Raw genomic sequence first — 24,739 nt, forward strand, 5'->3', positions numbered from 1 at the left:
ACTAGTGGAAAGATTTCTTAGGGACAGGATTTAAGAGCGTCTGATGAAACATATTCCTTTTAGGGATAGTCAGCATGTCTTTATTAGGGGCAGGTGATGACTCTGCCATAGTTGGATGCATCAGCAAGGGAGATGAGGCTGAGTACAGGGTTACGGTGGGAAACGTCACATGGTGTGAGCAGAATCATCTGCAGCTTAATGTGAAAAAGACTAAGGAGCTGGTGGTGGACCTGAGGAGGGCTAAGGCACCGGTGACCCCTGTTTCCATCCAAGGGGTCGGTGTGGACATAGTGGAGGATTACAAATGCCTGGGGATACGAATGGACAATAAACTGGACTGGTCAAAGAATACTGAGGCTGTCTACAAGAAGGGTCAGAGCTGTCTCTATTTCCTGAGGAGATTGACGTCCTTTAACATCTGCTGGGTGATGCTGAGGATGTTCTACGAGGCTGTGGTGGCCAGTGCTATCATGTTTGCTGTTGTGTGCTGGGGCAGCAGGCTGAGGGTAGCAGACACCAACAGAATCAACAAACTCATTCGTAAGGCCAGTGATGTTGTGAGGGTGGAACTGGACTTTCTGACGGTGGTGTCTGAAAAGAGGATGCTGTCCAAGTTGCATGCCATCTTGGACAATGACTCCCATCCACTCCATAATGTACTGGTTAGGCACAGGAGTACATTCAGCCAGAGACTCATTCCACCGAGATGCAACACTGAGCGTAATAGGAAGTCATTCCTGCCTGTGGCCATCAAACTTTACAACTCCTCCCTCGGAATGTCAGACACCCTGAGCCAATAGGCTGGTCCTGGACTTATTTCCACCTGGCATGATTAACTTAATATTATTTAATTATTTATGGATTTATATTGCTATATTTCTTCACTATTCTTGGTTGGTGTGGCTGTAACAAAACCCAATTTCCCTCGGGATCAATAAAGTATGTCTGTCTGTCTGTCATGCCTCATGAGTCTGATTGAGATTTTCAAAGAAAGGACTGAACAAATTGATGAAGGTAGAACAGTGGATGTGGTGAATATGGATTATGGTAAGGTGTTCGATAAGGTTCCCCATGGTTGACCCTTTCAGAAAGTGAGGAGGTATGCGATCCAGAGAAACTTGGTTGTGAGGATACAGAATTGGCTGGCCCAGATGGAAGAGGGTGGTGGTATATGGAGCATATTCTGCCTGGAGATCGGTGACCTGTGGTGTTCTACAGGGATCTGTCCTGGGACCTCTGCTGGTTGTGATGAGAAAATGGGAGGGTGGGTTTGTAAGCTTGCAGATGGTGGTGGTTGGTAATGTTGTGGATGGTGTAGAATGTTCTTGGAGGTTTCAACAGGCCATAGACAAGATGTAGGACTGGGTGGAGAGGTGGCAGATGGAGTTCAATCTGGAAAAGTGTGAAGTGATTCACTTTGGAAGATCAAACTCAAAGGCAGAGTACAGGGTTAATAGTAGGATTCTTAGCAGCATGGAGAAACAGAGGGATTTTGGGTCTAAGTCCATAGATCCCCCAAAGTTACTGCATAAGAAGGCGTACTATGTGTTGGCCTTCATTTATTGGGGAATCAAGTTCAAGAGTCACAGGGTTATGTTGCAGCTCTATAAAACACTGATTAGACTACATTCAGAGTACTATGTTCAGTTCTGGTCACCCCATTTTAGAAAGGATGTGGAAGTCTTAGAGAGACTGCAGAGGAACTTTATCAGGATATGGTCAAGATTAGAGAGCATGGGAAATGAGAAAAGATTGTTAGAAATGTATACAATGATAAGAGACCTTTTTCCCTGGGTGGCAGTGGCCAATACCAGAGGACATCCTTTTAAGGTGAGTGGAGAAAAGTTTAGGGGAGATGTCAAAGGGAGCTGTTTTCACACAGGAAGTGGTAAATGCACGGACTACACTGCCAGGACTGGTGGTAGAGGCCTATACTTTGGGGACATTTGAGAGACTCTTAGATAAGCACATGGATAAAAGAAAAATGGAGGATTCAAATTGCAAACAAGAGAAAATATGCAGGTGTTGGAAATCTGAGCAACAGACACAAAATGCTGGAGGAACTCAGCAGGCCAGGCAGCATCTATGGAAGAGTACAGTCAACATTTTGGGTTGAAACCCTTCGGTAGGACTGGAGAAAAACAGCTGAGGTGTAGATTTAAAAAGTGGGGGGAGGACAGAGAGAACCACAAGGTGATAAGTGAAACCTGGAGGGGAAGGGATGAAGTAAAGAACTGGGAAGTTGGTGAAAGAGACAAAAGACCATGAAAGAAGGAAAAGGAAGGAGGAGCACCAGAGGGAGGTGACAGGTGGGCAAGGAGATAAGGTGAGAGAGGGAAAAGGGAATGGGGAATGGTGAAGGGGGTGGCGTTACTGGAAGTTAGAGAAATCGATGTTCATGCCATCAGGTTGGAGGCTACCCAGATGAAATATAAGGTGTTGTGCCTCCAACCTGAGTGTGGCCTCATCGCAGCAGTAGAGGAGTCCATAGGTTGGAGGAACCACATCTTATATTCTGCTTGGGTAGCCTCCAACCTGATGAGATGAACATCGATTTCTCAAACTCCCGGTAATGTCCCCCACACTCCCCCCCCCCCACCATTTCCCGTCCCCTTTTCATTCTCTCCCTGCCTGCACATTGCCACCCTTTGGTGTTCCTCCCCCCTTTTCCATCTTCCATGGCCTTCTGTCTGTCTCTCACCAATCAACTTCCCAGCTCTTTAATTCATCCCTCCCCCTTCAGGTTTCACCTATCACCTTGTGTTTCACTTTCTCTTGTCCCACCTTTTAAAGCTACTCCTCAGCTTGAAAACTAGAGGGTTACTGGGTGTGTAGGATATAAGGGTTAGATTGATTGTGGAGTAGGTTAAAAGCTTGGCACAATGGCATGCGCCTAAGGATCTGCTCTGTGCCATAACTGTTTGATGTACTTTATGTTTTCATGTTACAATGTGATGCCTTTTACAGTCAGAGAGACACTTGCCACGCACTCATCAAGCTCACCCCGACATATATTAAGTAAAAGGTGACTGGAACCACCAGTTACTCCTTCAATGGAGGGAAAAACCGAAAAACTGTAAATTCAAATTGTTACAAGTACATTCATATATTATGCTATTAAATAGTCTAACTGCCATTTCACACTCATTAAAGGTGGATTATCACTGAATAAAGTTTCAAGAATTATAATGTCTGCTTGTTAAACTTCATCACACATCAGCTACATGCAATGTGCTAACAATTACAATGTTCTGTGCTACTCACTTCTGTTTATAAAACAATAAAATTAATCCTAAATGGAATTAAACCATCTGGAGGGTTGTGTCACTTAAGTTTTCAAGGTTTATAAAAATTGGCAGCAATGTCATAATAACTCAATAGTGTTATAAGAAATGTCAGCAATCACAAGGCACCAAGCATAAAAGCAATCTGCCTTTGGCCCCAAACCCACCCCAAAATCTCCCTGTAAACTTGATGATAATTCTGTGAATGTATTATATTTCTTGGAAGCAATTTCAGAATTTTACTCTGAGGTTAAAATTTACACAATAATTAGAAACAACTCGAATAATTCACAGATTTTGAAATGCCACGTAATGAGGTAGCAACTTTTCCTTCAATCCCAGCCACTCATTCATTATGCGCAAGTCTTCCCGCTGGACAGTGGAAATTACTGTTTGGAATCTTTCCCTTTTCTCCTTTATTCTAAAAATGAAGCATGGTGCATATACAGAACCTTTGACCAACTCTACAGCACTGTAAATTCCAATTTATAATGTCAGTGAAGGATTAAGTCTTTTGAGAAATTAACAAAGATGTATTTGTGAGACTATCTCTGGATGTTACTTGTGTGGACATCTGCAAGGCACTTGGTAAGGTTGTTAAAACGTTAACAACAATTAGGCTGCAGAAAGTTAGAGGTAACCCGCTGGAGCAGAGAAGGACTTGCTGAGGAAGTCAGGAACAGAAGGGATAATAAGTCTGTGCTACAAATGGCAGGATATGACTAATCACATTTCTCACAGCCTGTACGGTAGGCAGGCTCAATATTTTTCACTATGTCAGAATCAGATTTAATATCACTGGCATATGTGGTAATATTTGTTAACTTTACAGCAGCAGTACAATGAAATACATGATAAATATTGAGAAAAAACTGAGTTACATTAAGTATATATGTCTATTAAATAGTTAAGTTAAAATAAGTAGTACAAAAATAACAAATAAGTAAGTAGTGAGATAGTGTTCATGGGGTCAATGCCCATTTAGAAATTGGATGACAGAGGGGAAGACGCTGTTCCTGAATTCCTTCAGGCTGCTGTACCTCCTTCCCAACAGTAACAGTGTGAAGAGAACATGTCCTGGGTGGTGGGGATCCTTAATCATGGACACCGCCTTCCTATGGCACTGCTCCGTAAAGGTGTCTTGGATACTACGGAGTCTGAATGGTTCAGCTAAAGTAGCAGAGATGAGTATACTGAAAGTTGGCACAGGAAGTGTGTGAACTAGATAAATGGTTGCAAGGGGATATTGATAGATCAAATGAGTGTGGCAGGTTGAGTTCTGTGTAGTGAAGTGTGGGGTTATTCACCTTCCCAAAGAGGATAAATCAAAGTACTTTTCAAACAGTGTAAAGCAAGGTAATATAGGAGCTGGGAAGATCATAACTAAAAGCTCATGAGCAGGTACAAAATAAATATCTGAGCTGGCATCCATGAAAGAGCCCTGCATTGTTGGAGTTACTATAATTTTAAACTGGGACTTTATGGTAGGAGTTGCTATGAAAAAAAAATTGACTACCACGTTCGCAACAATACAACAAGGAATAAAAGTACTAAATTGTTACAAAGCACTTTGGGATACTCAGAAAGGACCACAGCAGGTGATATATAAATGCAAGTTCATATAAAGAAGCTAATGGAATCTTGTTCTCTATCCGAAGAGGTGCAGTTACATCACAGATGTTAGACACCATCCAGAGTGCTGTTCCACTCTGGAACCTCGGCTTAGGAAGCATGTGTATTACAGAGTCACCATAATGATACTAGAATTTAATGGGTTAAATTGTGAGGACAGATAGCATTAAACATACTTGTGTTTCCTTAAGTGTAGAAAGCTAAAGGGTTATCTAATTGTGGAAAGCAATAAGAATTTGAAGAGTGGACAAAAAAGAATTATTTTTGCTGGGAGAGTCAACCTGGGTGGTCACTTTATCACACAAAGAACAGTGGAAATCTGGAACTCCCTCCCAAGAAGCAATTTAGGGTGGGTTCAAGTGAATACTTTGGTCTTGAGATAATTGGATTTTTGTTAGGGTGTGAAACATGTCAGTGTTGATCTAACTGTATGTCAGAACAGGGAACAAATGGCATTCTCCTGTTTACTATATTCAGAGATATAATAGAACCTTTATACTGCGAATGTTGCATTGGGATACAATGGGAGGTAAAAGGCTTAAAGCCGATACTGGCTTTTTTTAAATACAATCCAAGATTGCTGTTGGCAACAAAAAAAAACTAAAAATTATCCCAGTACTTTGTAACAGGGAAAATGGACTGCAATTGAAATGATATTCAGGATTATAATTACTTGTCAGAATTACCAGCCCTGCTTTTTCCAGCATGTGCCTTGGTTTTCTTTGAAATGCATTTAGTTGTTTGCACAATCTTTGACCTGGGGTGGAAGGCAAATTTAATGTAAGCTCTAAAGCCCCATCAGTCAACATCATTAGGAATCTGGTAAGAACACATATTTCAAAATATCACACAACCTTGTTTAGTTGACCCTGACCCCAGGGAAGTAGAAAGAATGTGAAGCATCATTGATGTTCAAATTTCTACTTTAGCTCGTAAGATGCAATTAAATGGCTGAGTGGAGGTTGATTTCTGAATAAAGCTATCTTTATTATCAGGAGCATGCAAAATTGATGTGATGCAACTTTCCTTCTTTTCAAGGGAGAACATTCTTGTGCTTGATATATTCTTTGAAGCCCTGAACTACGAAACAATTGAACAGAAGAAAGCTTATGAAGTGGCTGGCTTACTGGGTGAGTGCAACCAGGCCTGGGGTTTTGCCACACGTACAGAAGTGAAATGCAGCTATTTCCTTGCAGCCCGTGGTTTGGTTCCTAGCAGTCACTAGTGCTTAGCAAGATATTGTCAGTGGATTGGTTCCTGTTTGGACACCTGGACTTTACTGCAGGGCAGATGTGACACCTACATGGAGGATTATGAAAATTAATGTCAAAGTCTTGTTTCTACGAAGTATTGCTTCTACAGGAGGCTGGAATTGGAATTAGGATTGATTTATCATTGTCACATGTACCAAGACATAGTGAAAAGCTTTTCTTTCATACTGTTCCGACTGATCAATTCATTACACAGTGCATTGAGGTAGAACAAGGTAAAATAATATCAATACGGAATAAAGTGTAACAGCCACAGAGAAAGTGAAGTTAAGGTAAACGATCAGGTTTATTAAGATTTCAAGATCAAAAAAAAAATCTGAGATGCAAAGTGACTTGGGAGTTCTTGTGCAGGATTCCCTAAAGGTTAACTAAAGGTTGAGTCGGTGGTGAGGAAGGCAAATGTAATGTCAGCATTCATTTCAAGAGGTCTCAGAATGCAAGACCAACAATGTGATGTTGAGTCTTTATAAGGCACTGGTAAGGCCTCATCTTGAGTATTGAGAACAATTTTGGGCTCCTCGTCTAAGAAAAGATGTGCTGGCATTGGAGAGGGTCCAGAGGAGGTTCACAAAGATGATTCCAGGAATGAAAGGTTACCTTAAGGAACATTTGATGGCTCTGGATCTGTACTCACTGGAAATTAGAAGGATGAAGGGGGATCTCATTGAAACCTTTTGAATGTTGAAAGGCCTAGATAGAGTAGATGTAGAAAGGATATATTCCATGGTGGGAGAGTCTAGGACAAGACAGCACAGCCTAAGGTTAGAGGGGCACCCTTTCAAAACAGAGATGCGGAGAAATTTCATTAGCCAAAGGGTGGTGAATTTAGAAACATAGAAAACCTACGCCACAATACAGGCTCTTCGTCCCACAAAACTGTGCCGACCATGTCCTTACCTTAGAAATTACCTAGGGTTTCCCATAGCCCTCTGTTTTTCTAATCTCCACATACCTATCCAGGAGTCTGTTAAAAGACCCTATTGTATACACAAATTTGTGGAATTTATTGCCATAGGCAGCTGTGGAGGCCAGGCCATTGGGTATATTTAAGGTAGAGATTGATAGGTTTTTGATTGGACACAGCATCAAAGGTTACAGCGAGAAGGCCAGGGAGCGGGGCTGAGGAGGAGAAAAAAGGATCAGCCTGATTGAATGGCAGAGCAGGCTCGATGGGCCAAATGGCCTAATTCTGCTCCTATGTCTTATGGTCTTGTGATCTTATAATGAGGTAGACTGAGAGGTTAAGAGTCCAATTTATCATACTAGGAAACTGTTTAATAGTCTCTTTAACAGTGGGATAGAAACTCCCCTTCGGCTTGCTGGTATGTACTTTCAGGCATTTATGTCTTCTGCCTGGTGGAAGAGGGGAGAAGAGAGAATGTCCAGGGTTGGTTGGGTCTTTGATTAGGCTGGCTGCTTTAGTGAACTTGTCTTTGTCCACCACTTACTCGTGCAGGAGGACTGGTCATTAGTTCTATCCAGATTTCGGAGTGAAGTCAGTGCAATTGAACGTAAGGGGTGAGTACAACTGGCAAGACAAAATTTTCACATGCTTTTAGACATGGTGGCCAATGATACATCCATAGTGGAGAGGCATGTCAAGTAGAGGAGAGTCTGTGTTGACAAATATCTGATAGAATATGTCCCTGGTGGTACACATTTGGTTGAGAAACGTCTTGGTGGTGGGCACATCCGACTGAGGGAAATCTCATTGGTGGAGTAGTTGAATCTTGTAAACACGTCTTTCTCATCTGATAGAGGGTCTCGATGGTGGACACACACATCTGGTGGAAGTGTTGCTTTGGGGTGGATAAATGTAACAAGGCAGTTAAAATGATGGGTCACAATTGGTATGAGGACCGAGGGATCAGTGGATGACCAACTCTGGTGGTTGCAAGGCTTTTCAGCAGCATGGATAAAGGTAGATAAAGCAGTGGAGGTCACTATGAGCAGACTTTGTGGAGACGTGGGCTGGAAATTCATTTTGAAATTGAGCAAACTGCTGAGTTTTCAGGCAGTGAGAAGAATGAAATGGGGAGTTCTAGATGGTCTGTGCAAGATTGCTTCCACTTCCAAAAACATGCTTAGTGAATGCCATTTGACTGGTAATTAGTTGCTCAGTTCAAGAATATCAGGGAATGGAGAATAAAGATTTCCAGTGACAGCCAGTGGATGAGTAATTAAGCTAAAAGTCTGACTTTATCAGACATAATGCTTTATCTCAATTCCTAGCTCTCCAAAGCCTTCCCAACCCCCCAACAAGGTGCAAGTCAAGAGTTAATAGAGTACTCTCCACTTGCTTGGATGAAATCAGCTCTCAAGAAGCATAACTGCATCCAAGACAAGGCAGGCCACATGATATACCACTCTGTCTACCAATAGAAACGTTCACTCCCTCCACCACCAGCGCACAGTGAGTGTAATATGTATCATCTACAAAATGCTCTGCGATTACTCAGCCAGGATACTCTTACAGCACCTCCCACACCTCTGACCTCTACCACCAGGAAGGACAAGGATAGCAGGAACAAGGGGTCAGCACAGACTGTAGCTTCAAAGATTCAAGATTCAAAGTATATTTATCATCAAAGTATGCAGTATACAATCCTGAGATTCTTCTTCCCACAGACAGCCACAAAACAAAGAAAAACCATTCAAAGACAAAAACATCAAACCCCCCCCACGTGCAAAAAAAAACCAAATCATGTAAATGGCAAAAAATAAATGAGTGAAAAACACAACATAAAACACAAGATTGAAAGAGTCCAGGTATATTCAGTTCAGTTCACTCTAGTACTGTGTCATTCATTAAATGCAGGCCACCCCAATCAAATTCACCCTCAATTACCAACCCCCATGCTGTTCCTTCTTCATTGCTAGAGCTCCCTCCCCAACAGTAGTTAAACAGACACCCACATTCCAGAGAAAAACTCCTAGAATACGAACACTACGCTGGAAGAACTCAGCAGGTCAGGCAGCATCCATGAGAAAAGAGTAGCCAATGTTTCGGGCCAAGACCCTTCATCAGGAATGGGGGGGGGGGGGCGAAGAGAGGGCCGAAGCCCAGTAATAGAGATGGGGAGCGGGTAGGGCCTAGAGGCACCAGGTGGAAAACCGATCAGAGGAAGGATAAAGGGGGGGAGGGGGAGGGGATGAGCATGAAAGAACTGTAGAGATAAAGAAGCAGAAAGTTGAAAGGGGAGAGAGGCAGAGAGGGACCTGGGATAGGGAAAGGGGGAGGGGGAGGGGGAGGGAATTACCGGAAATTGGAGAATTCAATGTTCATACCACCAGGCTGGAGGCTACCCAGACAATAGATGAGGTGTTGCTCCTCCAACCTGAGTTTGGCCTCATCATGGCAATAGAGGAGGCCATGTATGGACATATCTAGATGGGAATGAGAGGCAGAGTTGAAGTCGGTGGCAACCGGGAGGTCCTGTCTATTGTGACAGGAGGTGCTCAACGAAGCGGTCCCCCAATCTGCATCGGGTCTCGCCGATGTAGAGGAGGCCACACCGGGAGCACCGGATGCAATAGACAAATCCAGCAGACTCGCAGGTGAAGTGTTGCCTCACCTGGAAGGACTGTCTGGGCCCGGAATGGTGGTAAGGGGGAAGGTGTGGGGACAGGTGTAGCATTTGCGCTTGCAGGGGTAAGTGCCAGGTGGGAGTTCTGTGGGGAGGGACGTGTGGACCAGGGATGGGCTAAGCAGTGGCAGGTGGAGTTCAACTCAGAGAAGTGTGAAGTGATTCATTTTGGAAAGTTGAGCTTGAAGGCAGAGTACAGGGTTAATGACAGGATTCCGAGCAGTGTGAAGGAACAGAGGGATCATGGAGACCACGTCCATAAATCTGTGTTGAGAAAACACAGATTCACAAAGCTGAGAGGGGTAGGGAAGGAAAGGTGGTGGGGTCCTGTTGAAGGTGGCAGAAGTTGCGGAGGATAATGTGTTGGATCCGGAAGCTGGTGAGGACAAGGGGAACCCTGAACCTGTTGTGGTGACGGGAGGATGGGTTGAGGGCTAAAGTGCGGGAAGTGGAGGAGATGCGGGTGAGGGCATCTTTGATGATGCCAGAAGGGAAACCATGATCCTGAAAGAAAGAGGACATCTGAGAAGTCCTGGAATGAAAAAACTCCTTCCCTCTGCTAGCCTGCAGGTCACCCTTGGTCCAGGTGTAGCACCTGCTTAACTCCCCTGATCAGGGTCGTGTGAAACCATGGGAGCAGGTGGTGAATGGTTGTATGAGCAGCTGGTCCCTATCACAATTCCTGACTATGCGACTACTGACACCAGACAGACAGTCTCTGAAAAGTATTGATAAATGACTGGGGGTCATCCATTATGTAAAGATATTGCTCAGAGGAAGGCAATGGCAAACCATTTCTGTGGAAAAGCTTGCCAAGAACAAGCATAGTTAAGGAAAGACCATGACCACCCATGACATACGGCATGGCACATAAAGAACGAACGAATAAAAAACTACTGTATATTTTCACTACCTCCTTGGATATGTCAGGAGCAGAAGTCACCTATATGTGTTTCCTTTGAGCAAGGAGAGGTTACTTCACAGCAGCCACCACACGGACTCACAGAAGTGAGGTTCTGGTCTAATAGCCAGGAGATCCAGGGTGGCTGGAGACCAGGCTGTGCTACGCGCGCGCACACACACACGCACACACACACGCACACACACACACGCACACACACACACACACACACACACACACACACACACACACACACGAGATCACCGAGTTCTCTCTCTCTCTCTCTCCCTCCCCCCCCCCACCCCCCTCTCTCTCTCCACATACAGAGCATATATGATTTTGCCCATGGGCTGATCCTCAGTCTCCATCCTTCCCATATCCTCTACTCTGAAGACCCATTCCCACCTGGGTCCTACCTCCTCCCCAGCCCATCCCTCCCCTATCCCGCCACCTTCTTCTTCCCATATCACCCCTCCTCCCACCACACTCCATATCCCTCCTCCACTCTCCCTCAAACTAATTCTTTCTCCACTCACTCTTTGGCCCACTCTCTCTTTCCCTCATGCCCACCCACCCTCTCTTCCCAATACTCCCTTCATTCCCTCCCATCACTCACCCTCTACTCCACCTCATGCCAGTTCTTTTTTCCTCACTCCACCAGTCACACTTACTTTGCCTTTCATACCAACAGGTGCTGTCCAGAGCTTTTTCAAAGCTACTGCCCATCTCTCCATTGTCCCTCTACCTCATCCACAACCCTCACCCCTTCCCCAGAGCACCTTGCTCCAATGTTGTCCCTAGGACTGCTGACTGCAGGCTCCAAGATCACTGCAACTGACCTCCATCGGCTTCCTCACTGCAGAATTTCACTACATACCCTCTACATGGCAATAATGGCATGTGTGGCAATTTCCAATCAGCAGACACAGCAGAGCACCTGCTGGACCTAGACTGCCTAGGTGTTCTGACTGCCTCAGAATACAAGGACATCCCTTTATTCACATATCTATCCAATAGCTTCTTAAACACTGCTATCTTCCTCCAGCACCTCCCCTGGCAGCCCATTCCAAGCATCTACCATTCTCTATATAAAAAACTTGCCCCACATGTCTCCCACCCCCTCCTTAAATGCATGTCTTCTAGTGTTTGACACTTCTACCCTGGGAAATAAAGTTCTGACTATCTACCCTATCCCTGCCTCTCATAACTTTATAAACCTTTCCTCAGCCTCTGTGACACTCCAGGGAAAACAATATGTTTGTCCAACTCCTCCTTATAACTATTACCTCCTAATCCATGTAACAACCTGGTAAATCTGCACCCTTGTTCAAAGCTTTCGCATCCTTTCTGTGATTGGGAGACCAGAAATGTACACAATTCTTGAATAGAAAACTCCACCACACCTCAAAGGAAACACTCAAAGGGTAAGTTTCAACAGAAAAACACTTGACCTAAAGAATGCATGGTGAACAGGAAGAGTGCAGGAAGTTCAGCAACTTGCTGATAACTATAATGTGCCAAGATCCTGAGATCCAAGAATAGAGAAAAGCTTGCCAAGGACAAATTGCGCAGTGGGAAGAACACACTAAAAATCTAAATCAAGACTTAGTCTTTGATGTACCTAGGTTTCCTTGACCACCCCCCCCCCCCCCACCACATCTCACAGTCCACTATCAGTTACAGTCTGGGAAGAGATCAAATATGCTGAGTGACTATTGAGAAACAGCAAAGCCTCTTGAATAGACAAAATCACTGCTGAGGCACCGTAACATGGTGGAGAGTTATTCCTAGGGCAAATTCATGATGTTATCTCCCTTGCATAGGAAGAGGAGAGAATGCCAGCTCATCTCAGATTTGCAGTAATCTCAATCATCTTCAAGGAAAGAGACAGCCAATTGCAGGAGTTACAGGCCCACACTGAACAAGTTGTCACAAGGGTCCTCCTCAAACATTTCCCTCCACTGGGGGAAGAGCCCTTCACACAGGGCAGATCTTGTCCATCAGTAAGTACAATGGACATGATCTCAACTGAGGACATGCATGAGTAGCAAAAGGAATGCGCAATACAGGGTTGGAAAGGAAGTACGTCAACTTCAACCCTAACAGATTGATTGGTTGACAAAAGACAAAATGATTGGTCAAAAGGTTTTGATGAAAGGTTATTGAGCTGAAGTCTTCATTCTGTTCCTCTCTCTACAGATGCTGTCTGATCTGCAGATTGATTCCAGCATTCTGTATTTTTATTTCAAAATTGTTGCATCTACAATCTATTGCTTATTGAAGACAAAATGACAGTTCAACTGAAGTAATTGCAAACAAATGTAGAAATTGACTAAGTTTTTACATTTCCCTCATGGCATTTACACCCAGGATTCCAATAATCAGAATTTTGATAAGCATTCTCAGTTTTGGACTGATTGCCTTTTGTTTTGTGTGCACAAACCTTCTATTTCAGTGTGATAGCTAACAAGATCTGTCATTACATACTGGACTGGGAAATTTAGACTGCCTGGCAATGAAATCAGAATAGAGCTCAGGCAATTATGCCAGTGAGCAGTCTTCACAGTCATTGTTCTAGTGTAGAGAGTGAGAATGGATAATGTTAATAATTCAAACACCATCCTTTTAACTCTGGGATTGTGGTTTGAATCTAGGCTAGATTGATAGATGACAATCTGCAGCAATAACCATAAGAGTACAAATTGAAATACGTTGTGTAGATTCAGCACAGTTTTGAACAAGCATACTATATGTCTATAGTAGAAAGCTATCTACAACAGTAGCCATTTGCATTTACAATATGTATCACCTTTAATGGGGTGATTTATCACAAGGACTTTACAAGAATATTACCAGAGAAAATTTAAAAGCAACTTACAGAAACATCAAAGAGGTGACTATGTACTTGGACAAAGGACAATAAGTTTTAAGAAGTGTTTAAAAATAGAGTCAAAGAAGTTTTGGCAGGGAAGTCTAGAATGTGGTTCCTTGGCAGCTGAAGGTACAACCTCCAATGGCAGATCAATGGTAATTGGTTGGGCAAAGGGGCAAGACTGAAGGAGTAGGGAGAACTGAGGTGGAGGTTACAGAAACTGGCAACAGTGGAGAGATTTGAATCATTGGTAGAAATTGTAAAATTAGAATGTTGCTTGGACGTAGGCAATGTAGAGAAGTGAGCACATGGATGAACAGGATTTGATGTGACTTCAGATTGAGACAGAGGAATTTAGGATAAGCTGTGGTTTGCAAAGGATAGAAAATGAGAATCCAAACAGGAGCTCCTAAATGGCCATTAGTTGACGTAACATTGACTCTTCTTCCAAGAGGATGTGTCCTCGCAGCTGTGGGATCTGGAAAAGCTTGGGGGCTTACTCTGCAGGCTAAGTTGGCAGATAATTGTTGGAACCATTTCAAACCAGTTAATATGGTTCATTCACTATGATTCACCTGATGTGAAACTTCTAAACTCCAACATGATGCAAAAAATGGAAACTCATTGTGTTACTAGCGCTGGTCTTGTCAACACTGATCTTTTTCTCCCCCGTTTACAATAAGTGTAACAGCAGAGACATTGGTAGAGCTTTAAAACTCGGTAGCAGAGACTTAGCTATTAGTTCAGAAGTTCATAGAATGCTATTATACAAAACTGATCTTGCATTGAGATCTTACTGAATGACAGATATTTCGCCTGGGTCATGATCTTATCTCAACATATCAGTATACAATAGCAAACGGACTAATATCCCTGAGCCACAAGTAATAAATCACCGAAATGGTGCTGCAGAGCTCACACGGTAACTGAATTTGCAGATCACAATGGTCCATAATCGGGGCAGACCTGACAAGTATCTAATCCACCTATCTGTGTACATGCAATAACAATAGATTTCAGTACTGCCTTTGTATCTTTCCAAAATGCTTTACAGCCATTGTTTTTTCATATGTTTCTACATAAGTAGCCCTTTTGTGCATAGCACACTTCCCCATATAGCAGTGTGATAATGACCTGATCAATTGATTTTGTATTTTTTTTCTATTTATGAGATGAGACAATGGCAAATTCACCATTAATCACCGTGGAGAAAGTAGTGGTGAGCCATGTCCTTGAACTTCTGCAGTCCTTCAGGTGCCTCAGGGGTGGGTGTGTTTGCACCCGCGACACCCACCCCCTCCTGTGGCGTTTTACCCTCGCCATTCCCAACATACTTTGTTCCTGCCAGATTTACAAACTTGTTCTCGGCTCCATGGTGACAAATACAGTACTGTGTGAGGGAAGGGCTGTATTTTGGGGACTGATGTTCCTCTTCTGTTTTGTGCAGGGGAGGGGAGTTGGGGGGGGGGTGTGTTGATGATTAGAATGCTGCTGTTTTTTGTACAGGAAGGGGTGGGGTGTTTGATGTTTCTCTCTGAAAGGCTTTCATGTTCTTTCTTTGTTTCATGGCTATCCAGTGAAGGCAAATTTCAGAGTTGCATAGGGATACATGCTTTGATGATAAATGAACCTTTGAACCTGTGCAAAAGTCTTGGGCAGCCTAGCTACTGTATATATGTTTATGTGCCTAAGACCTTCACTCAGTACTGTGTATGTACACCCAAGAAGTGAGTCAGAGCATTGACAATGTTAACCTGCCTTCACCTGTGAGCAAAAACTCCAGAGTATTTCGTGTACAGTTTTGATGGGTACTGTGGAGGTTCTGTGCCAGAGGACTCAGTAAAAATTAGCAAGAATTATAGCCACAGAGAAATACGAGAAACTTAAGACAGGCCGAGCTGTGGCTCCCTGCCCCAAGTATTCTAAATGCACCAAGTAAACCCACTTTCAAATCCCATTCTATTAGCCAAAAAGTACTGTGTCTGAGAGCTTATCTCTTTTCAATGTGGGACTGAGGGAGGTACAGAATATGAATTCCCCTTAAACAAATCTTTTCGTACCTGAGCTCTCCTGTCTGGATTATTAAGTGACTTCACCCAGTGCCTAATCCCCACAATCACCTTCCCTTCTTTTTTCATTTTATTGACAAAGTCCATCACAATAGGAGTGCAGTCAAAGGCTTTGCTGAATGTTCCCTGGCTTTATCATTATGATTAAAACTCATGAACTACGACAAACCTTCCAATTCAGTGTACAATCAACATTGCTTTACAATGGAATCCTTATTTCCCTCCATTCTGCACCACTTCACCTTGTTAATGATTTGAACCACTGAATCAGTGATCAGAATGGGTTTAGTGAAAGCCAGTGAAGGTATAATTTTCCATTAATGTTCTGCACTGTAGCACAAAATACAATGACCTTAGAGAGTGGATATATGAGTGTTTGGATAGACAGGGATTGATTAGGGATCATCAGCATGGCTTTCTGCATGGTAGGTCGCGTCTAACCAATCTTGTAGAGTTTTTCAAGGAAGTTACCAGGAAAGTTGATGAAGGCAAGGCAGTGGATGTTGCATTCATGGATTTCAGCGAGGCATTTGACAAGATCCTGCATGGGAGATTGGTCAAGAAGATTCAGTCACTTTGCATTCAAGATGACATTGTAAATTGGATTAGACATTGGCTTTGTGGAAGAAGCCAGAAGGTGGTAGTAAATGGTTGCCTCTCTGACTGGAGACCTGTGACTATTGGAGTGCCTCAGAGATTGGTGTTGGATCTGTGACTAGTGGTGTTTGGTCCGTTGTTCATCATCTGTGTCAATGATCTGGATGTTCAATGTGGTTAACTGGATCACAACAAGGTTGGGGGTGTAGTGGACAGTGAGGAAGACTATCAGAGCTTGCAGAGGGATCTGCATCAAGTGGAAAAATGGGCTGAGCAGTGGCAGATGGAATTTAATGCAGAGAGGTGTGAGGAGTTGCACTTTGGTTGGACCAACCAGGGTTAGTCTTACACAGTGAACTTGTAGGACACTGAGGATTGTGGTAGAACAAAGGGATCTGGGACTACAGGTCCATAATTCATTGAAAGTGCTGTCACAGGTAGATAGGGTTGTAAAGAAAGCTTTTGGCACACTGGCTTTCATAAACCAAAGTATTGAGTGCAGGAGATGGGATGTTGAAGTTGGAAAAGACAGTGAGGCATTATTTGGAATATTGTGTGAAGTTTTGGTCACCTACCTACAGGAAAGATATAAATAATATTGAAAGAGTACAGAGAACATTTACAAGGATGTTGCTGGAACTGGAGGACCTGAGTAAAATGGAAAGATTGGATAGGATTGAAGAAGATGGCACCAGCAAACAACACAACCAATGGTGACATCCTTCAGACAGTCACAAAACTACCTCTTTTACTTCTTCCTCTTTTAAATATGAGTCTACTACTAAGCTGCATGCAATTGGAACATGGGATTTACATTTTGGTAGTGTGTTTTTAGACCAATTGAGTGATCTGGCACTTTGCTGTCTCTGAGGGAATTCAGTGAGGTTTAGAGCAGCCAAGAAGCCTGGAGACAGGCGGGGGGTGGGGGGTATAGGGGAGCAGTGACCCCACGATTGGCTCCATTTCTCACTGGTTAAAACATCAAGCAAGATTGAAGTCAACGAGGATGAGAGTAGAAGGGGAGCGGTTGTTCAGCGCCATCTGCTTGCATTTGACCAGTCTCCCTCTCCTTCTCACTATCAGCTGCCAGAGGAAGGTGCCTGTGTGTGACCGGTTTCTCTGTTTCTCTGTTTCTCTCTCTCTCTCCTCTCTCTCCCCTCCCCTCCCAGAGGAAGGTGCCTACATTTGACTCGTCTCTTCCTCTCCCTTGAATCTGCTGGACAATGTTGCTAGAGTTTTTGATCTTGGGCAAGGTTTAATCAACACAGTTTGTGGATTACACTCCAGTTCATGTTATGATGTGTTTCTGTTGTCTGGTTTCTTCTGTTTATAATTGCTATTTTGTGCGATTTTGATTGGGGCAGACTTGCTCTGTGGCCTGCAGTCAATGAACAATGTAGCACCAAATTGAATTGAACTGAACTGAACTAAACAGAACGTTCCTAGACTGTTCGTTTTTTGCCATTTGCGTGATTTGTTCTTTTTTTGCGCGTTGGGTGTTTGATACATTCTTTGAATGGGTTCCATGGTGTTTCTTTGTTTGTTGGCTGTCTGTGGGAAGACAGCCACTTTCCCTCAGGGTTGTATAATGAATACATACTTTGATAATAAATGCACTTTGATCTTTGAGCTTTGACTTTATTCCCTAGAACATGGAAGATTGAGGGGAGATTTCATAGAGGTATACCAAATTATGAGGAGTATAGATAGGGTAAATTCAAGCAGGCTTTTTCCACTGAGGGTGGGTGACATTATAACTATGGGTTATAGATGAAGGGTGAAAGGTGAAATGACTAAGTGGAACATGAGAGGAAACTTCTTCACTCAGAGGGTGGTGAGAGTGTGAAATGAGCTGCCTGCGCAAATGAGCTCCATTTCAGCATTAAGAGAAGTTTGGACAGGTACACGGATGGGATGGGTGTGGAAGGCTATGGTCTGGGTGAAGGTCGATGGGACTAGGCAGCTTAAATGCTTTAGTGCGGACTAGATGTGCCACTGGGCCATTTTCTGTGCTGTAGTTTTCTGTGACTCTATAATCAATCATACTGAGCTCCTATTCTGTCAAATATTGCTTGGTATAGTTTTAGTTGTGATGGTCTACAAAGCCCTAAACTCAAAAGGAGATTTTGACACCCTATCCGATTATAGGTATCTACAGGCATCTTCACTACAGGGAGGTTATACTGTATCAGCCTAGTCTTCAAAGACTAGCTTACTTCCCTGTCTAGTCTCTGTGGCGAGATCTAGCTGCCAATGCCAACTACTTGAGTCTCGCCTCCCTCCCAAGGAGCAACACAGTTTATTTTATTTTTAATGATACATGTTTAAATTTAGACTCACAATTCTTAACACACATTTAACACTCACAGAGGATTTCTGAATTTATGTAAGATTTCTGAATGGGAATCATTTAAACTGCCTAGTTCCCCTTAAAAGGTTTTCCTAACTCAGGTACAATTCTTACAGACTCAAAGGACATAAAAATGTGTTTCAGACGAGCAGGCCATCTGTAGTAGTAATCACAGGCTTTGGAATGAATTCTAATTCTTTTTTCTGTCTTTCTCTTTGGCATTCTTAACAATCCGCAATGATTTTGCAAGTTTGTTCTGTTGTGCTACCAGTTGACGTTATCTGTATGTGATGTTATTCAGATACCTTTATCAGGCTAGACAAATGCAATGTTTAATTAGATAACTGTGGACTACATTCTTCTCTTGATTAAACATGGACCTACAAGAACCTGATTGTTCACTTATTTACAACAAGAAGCTGAGCAAGGAATATTGGTTAGAAGATTAACTTTGTGAAAAACAACTCTGACCCCTTGGAAGGGTCATGTCACTGTGCGCGAAAGCTGAGCTCAGTACAAAGTCCCCTTGAAGGGTCCTGTAAAGTAAATATCCATCATGTAGTGAGACTATCATCAACTAAAGTCCTGTGCACATTTGGACAGCACAGTGGCAAAGGAATAATGGAACGAATGTAAAATTTTTGGTCACCAAAATATCTGGGGATATTCTGCCAGCTACATGCAGTGTATTTGACGTCCATATTTAAAATGTGGACCTGTAATTGTAACCATACAGTGCTGCTAGAAAGTTTGTGAACCCTGTAGAATTTTCTCTATTTCTGCATAAATATGACCTAAAATGTGATCAGATCTTCATGTTAATCCAAAAGCTAGATAAAGGAAACCCAATTAAATAAATAACACAAAAAATTATACTACTTCATTTATTTATTGAGAAAAATGATCCAATATTTGTTGGAAAAATATGTGAAACTTTGGAGAAATGCCTTCAACAAAATCTATTTGGAATCAGATAATCCAATCAATGAGATGAGATTGGAGGTGTGGGTTGTAGAGGTGCCTGCCCTATAAAAAAGATACATAAAGTCAGGTTACTGACAGAGCCTACTCTTCTCAAGAAAGATCTGTGTAGGTGCACCATGTCTCAATCAAAACAACTTTCAGAGGACCTTAGAAGATTAGTAGAGATGCATGAAGCTGTAAAAGGCTACAAAATAATTTCAAAAGACCTGTGTTCTTCAGTCCACAGTAAGAGAAATTGTCTACAAATGGAGGAAACTTGATGCTGTTGAATTGAATTGAATTGACTTTATTTCTTACATCCTTCACATACATGAGGAGAAAAGTCTTTACATTACGTTTCCATCTGAATGTGCAATGTGCAATTTATAGTAATTTGTAATGAATAGTATGTACAACACGACAGTCAATATAACATAGAAATACAATTGTATTGGTGTGAATGAATCAGTTTGATGGTCTGGTGTAAGAAGCTGTCCCAGAGCCTGTTGGTCCTGGCTTTAATGCTGCAGTACCGTTTCCTGTCTGGCAGCAGCAGGAACAGTTTGTGGTTGGGGTGACTCGGGTCCCCAATGATCCTTCGGACCCTTTTTACACACGTGGCTCTGTAAATGTCATGAATAGTGGGAAGTTCACATCTACAGATACTCTCCCTTGGAGTGGGTGTCCTGGAAAGATCACACCAAGAGCACAATGTGCAATGCTGAAGGAGGTGAAAAAGAACGCAAGGGTAACAGCATAAGATCTGCAAAAATCTTTAGAATTTGCTTAAGTCTCTGTTTATGTGTTCACTGTAAGTAAAACGCTGAACAAGAATGGTGTTCATGGAAGGACACCACAGTGGAAACCACTGCTCTCCAAAAAAAAAAGCAAGTTTGCAAAAGACCACCTGGATGTTCTACAATGGTTCTGGGACAATGTTCTGTGGACAGATGAGACAAAAGTTGAACCTTTTGGCAGAAATGCACATTGCTATGTTTGGAGGAAAAAGGGCACTGCACACCAAAACCTCATCGCAAGTGTGAAGCATGGTGGAAGGAACGTTATTTTTTGGGACTGCTTTGCTGCCTCAGGGCCCAGACAGCTTGCAATCATTGAGGAAACAATGAATTCAAAATTGTAAAAAGACATTTTACAGGAGAATGTCAGGGTAGCAGTCTGTCATCTGAAGCTTAGTAGAAGTAGGATAATGCAACAAGACAATGATCCGAAAGATGAGAGTAAATCAAATGGTTTAAAAATAAAATGTGAGTTTTGGAATGGCCGAGTCAAAGTCCTGACCTTAACCCTATAGGAATGTTGTGGAAGGACCTGAAGCAAGCAGTTCATGCAAGGAAGCCCACCAATATCCCAGAGTTGAAGCAGTTTTGTAAGGAGGAATGGCCTAAAATTCTTCCAAGCTGATGTGCAAGACTGGTCAACAGTTACCAGAAATGTTTGGTTGAAGTTATTGCTGTACAAGGGGGGTCACACCAGTTTCTGAAGGCAAAGGTTCACATACTTTTTCCAACAAATACATGTAATATTAGATCATTTTTCTCAATAAATAAATGAATAAGTACAATGTTTTTGTGCGATTTATTTAATTGGGTTCTCTTTATCTAGTTTTAGGACTTGTGTGAAGACTGATCACATTTTAGGACATATTTATGCAGAAATAGAGAAAATTCTACAGGGTTCACAACTTTCTAGCACCACTGTAAAGTGTATATGAGAGTTGTTTCTGGCTTTGCTTGCAAGCTAAATGTGGGTGATGTAAATCCTTAGCTAGTTTTCTGTGCTAACTTCCTGACAAAGGGAAGCATGATTCCCTCAAGGAGTTGGACTCAATTTCTCCTATTAACATTACATTAAGTGTAAACCCAGCCCAATGTCACAGTGCTCACTGAATTAGATGTGTGTGAGGGTGGGAGTGGGAGGAAAGGGGCTTGTTTTTCTTTTGTTGTTTTGTTACTTGTTGTGTTCTGTGTTATTTTGCCAAGCATTTGGGGTATGCTAAGTTGGCACTGGAATGTGTGCTCATCCCAGCACATCGCTAGGTAGTTAACACAAAGGATGCATATCACTCTATGCTTCAATGTACATAAATGAACCTGAATCTGAAACCTTTTTCCACCAACCTCTCACCCTGCTGGGAAGTATTTCAAGATTGGAAGGGAACTTCTCTCAAGTGAGACCTAGCAAATGTTAAGTAAGTTCTGCCAGACAGTTCACGATGCAACCTAAAGCCCAGCATATCTATCTCTCCTTGGGAAATGTTAGATGTTCTATTTGTAAGCTGTTCCCCAGAAGGTTGTTGAAGGGCAGTTGGAACCTGTTAACAGGAGTGCTCTGAGGGCAAATATTTTTCATAGAAGAACTACAGTTCATAAGCTCCCAATTATCAGCTTAATGTTTAAGATTTTTTTTATGACTTTTGGGTTTGGTCATAAAGTTAACATTCCAATCAGGCACAGGATGAAAGCCAAATGCTATCTTAATTGACTGCATATCAGAGTAATAAATGGAAAGGTTGGTGATGTACTGAAAGTTCACTACTAGTAAAGTAGCAAGCACACTCAAGGACCAAGCCAGAGGAGCCAAGGGTGCAGTGAGGAAAATTATTTTCTTTCTGTGCTGATTGTCATTATATGAAGCCCAGTGGCTGTAAAATAGTAGAAGCAGAAGGAAAGATAAAGACTTGAAGAGGAAATCATTGAAGAAAAGAGAGTCAGAACAAGCATAATGGGCCATAAGGCATTCTTCTTTGCTGAGTTGTCATATAATTTTGTATAAGGACTCTATGACCCTGCCACCCTGGCTAGTGTATCACAGAAATGTCGGACTCAGGATTCAAGATGTAGGTAATGCTAGGATCCAACAGTTTGAGATTTCCTCAAAGAAGGTATTGACACCACCTAGCACTGAGCTAGATTTTAACAGTAATCTGAATATCTGTTGATCCTTCAGGCCTTTAGAAGTCATTGCAGAGTTTTTGTGACTCTTCTCACTGTGCTCTTGCTGTTTGAAACCTGCACTCAGTGAGTGGGAAACAGTTACCAATGGTTCTCTGAGGCTCTCCGTTTGTCAGGGTCGACCATGGGTATTGCGCCCCAGCTGTCTTTGTGATACGCAAGCCTGGGCAGTATGAGCTGTTGCCCATGCAGCCAGCTTCCCCTCTCCACACAGCTGATGATTCCGAAGGAACGACAGAGACCAATACAGTTTGGCACCAGCGACATTGCAGGAGTTGCCAATCAATGTTGAACTCAACGTAAGACTGCCTTAGGGACTCCAGCTCCAGATTTTTCCTCTGGGTTTACTCCCAAAGCTGTGAGTGGGTAGAGCTGTGAGACAGCAGAGGTTTGAGATAAGAGTTTTCCTTTTCCTAGATGAGCTGCCAACAATGGTTGATGAGCCCCATCTGCCCGAAGTGACTGGTTTTAAGGCACCTTTAATCCGCCTTTGCCTCTTCTCCTGTCAGTAGAAGCAGTTCCACTGGGTTTAGTAGCTAAGCCACATGTAAAGGCCAGGGACTGGACTTGGTTGTCAGAGGCTAATTGAGACCCTCGCCATTGGGAGCTTAACCCTACTACCCCCTCCCCCACCCTTGGCTATAACAACCTTAAAGAACCGATCAGTGATTCTAATACTTGATTAACACCAAGAATAGAGACTGCAGATGGGGAACTTAATCCAGATAATCTAGAATTGAAAGGTAGCTTTGGTCAGGATGGATTGTGAAACCACTGGATTGTGGTAAAATGCATCTAGTTCACTAACATCTTCCAGGGATGGAAATGTGCCATCTGTATTTAGACTGGCCTTTGAAGCAGTTTCATTAGCTCAGTTCTAAGGTACTTAGGACAGCCGTGAGGAGATAATTATTCCTACTCTTTTATTTTGCCTGACTAGCAGACCAGAGGCGCAATTGGTAGAGTCACTGCCTCACAACTCCAAAGACTCAGGTTCATTTCTGACCCCCGAAAGCTGTCCGTGTGGAGTTTTCACGTTCTCCCTGTGACTGTGTGGGTTTCTTCCCACATTCCAAAGACATGCGGGTTGGTAGGTTAACTGGCTACTGTGAATTAGGCCTGAGTGGTAGGAGAATTAGCAAGAGAAATCAATGGACAGGTGAGGGAGAATAGGTTGCAAGAGATAAATGGGACTGAGATTGGTGAGACTGCTCTGAGAGCTGGCATAGATGCAATGGTCTGAATGGCCTCCATATGTGTTATATGAAATATGAACTATCCTCTCTAAGTCTTCTTCCTGGCTGATTGTCCCAGGTCACTTCTGTTGATGATACGTTACACAAGGAAACTACACCACCTTGGTGACGGAGTAGCAATGCTTTAAAACCCTTGGTTATCAGCCTTGCCACTAACTTTGACCAGGTTGTGTATTGTTTTGGCTTGGATTCACACACACCCAGTGTTGTGGTCACTGAAACTAAAGGTGACTGGTAAAAGAATAGAAGCCAGCGTTATATTGACAACCTGGACAAATTGTACCCCAAAGGCATTCTGTTAGAACATCCTGCCTTGGTCGATACTAGTAAGTGGAAGAGGGAAAAGCTTTCACAGATAGGTAATAGTGCTGTATGATGTTCTTTATTTATGACAGGCACTCTGAGAGCAGCCACTGTATATTGAGAAAAGGTGACAAACTTTAAGCAAGCTATTTATTTAGTATGTGGAACAAGATTACACTGCCAGTTCGCTGCACTAATCAAGATCTCCTATGATTTTATGTTCAAAGGTGACATTGGAGGTCAAATGGGATTATTCATTGGTGCAAGTCTTCTGACAATCCTGGAACTTTTTGACTACGTGTATGAGGTAAGCTCTTATAAATTATTTTGCACTAGTCTTATTAACTGGAGAATGTAAGACCTTCTGTGCTTACGAGGAAGCATGAGAAAGTACGGCATGTTAGTACGGTGTAACACTATTACAACACCAGCAAGCCAGGTTCAATTCTGCCACTGTCTGTAAGGAGTTTGCTGTTCTCCCCAGGATCACGTGGGTTTTCTCCAGGTGCTCTGGTTTCCTCCCACATTCCAAATTGGTTACATGATTGTAATTGGGCAACATCAGGCCAGAAGAGCCTTTTACCATGTTGTATCTCTAAATAAGTAAGTAGAGGATTTTAAAAAAATTATTTAGTAATTTCTCAGGATCTGGGCACTGCCTGCTAGTCCTTAATTGCCCTTG

At 42.7% G+C, this 24,739-nt stretch overlaps 1 protein-coding gene across 3 annotated transcripts in view; it reads left to right on the top strand.

Annotated features, from left to right (window-relative positions):
* asic1b (acid-sensing (proton-gated) ion channel 1b) overlaps positions 1–24,739 on the top strand; it is an 878,352-nt gene that overhangs the window by 827,826 nt on the left and 25,787 nt on the right. For all 3 annotated transcript variants that reach the window (XM_059956013.1, XM_059956012.1, XM_059956014.1), the window contains exons 7-8: positions 5,955–6,046; positions 24,285–24,364. In XM_059956013.1, coding sequence (XP_059811996.1) covers positions 5,955–6,046; positions 24,285–24,364 — 172 coding nt within the window. The remainder of the gene's footprint in view (positions 1–5,954; positions 6,047–24,284; positions 24,365–24,739) is intronic.

This window comes from Hypanus sabinus, chromosome X1, assembly GCF_030144855.1.
Source record: "Hypanus sabinus isolate sHypSab1 chromosome X1, sHypSab1.hap1, whole genome shotgun sequence".
NCBI lineage: Eukaryota > Metazoa > Chordata > Chondrichthyes > Myliobatiformes > Dasyatidae > Hypanus > Hypanus sabinus.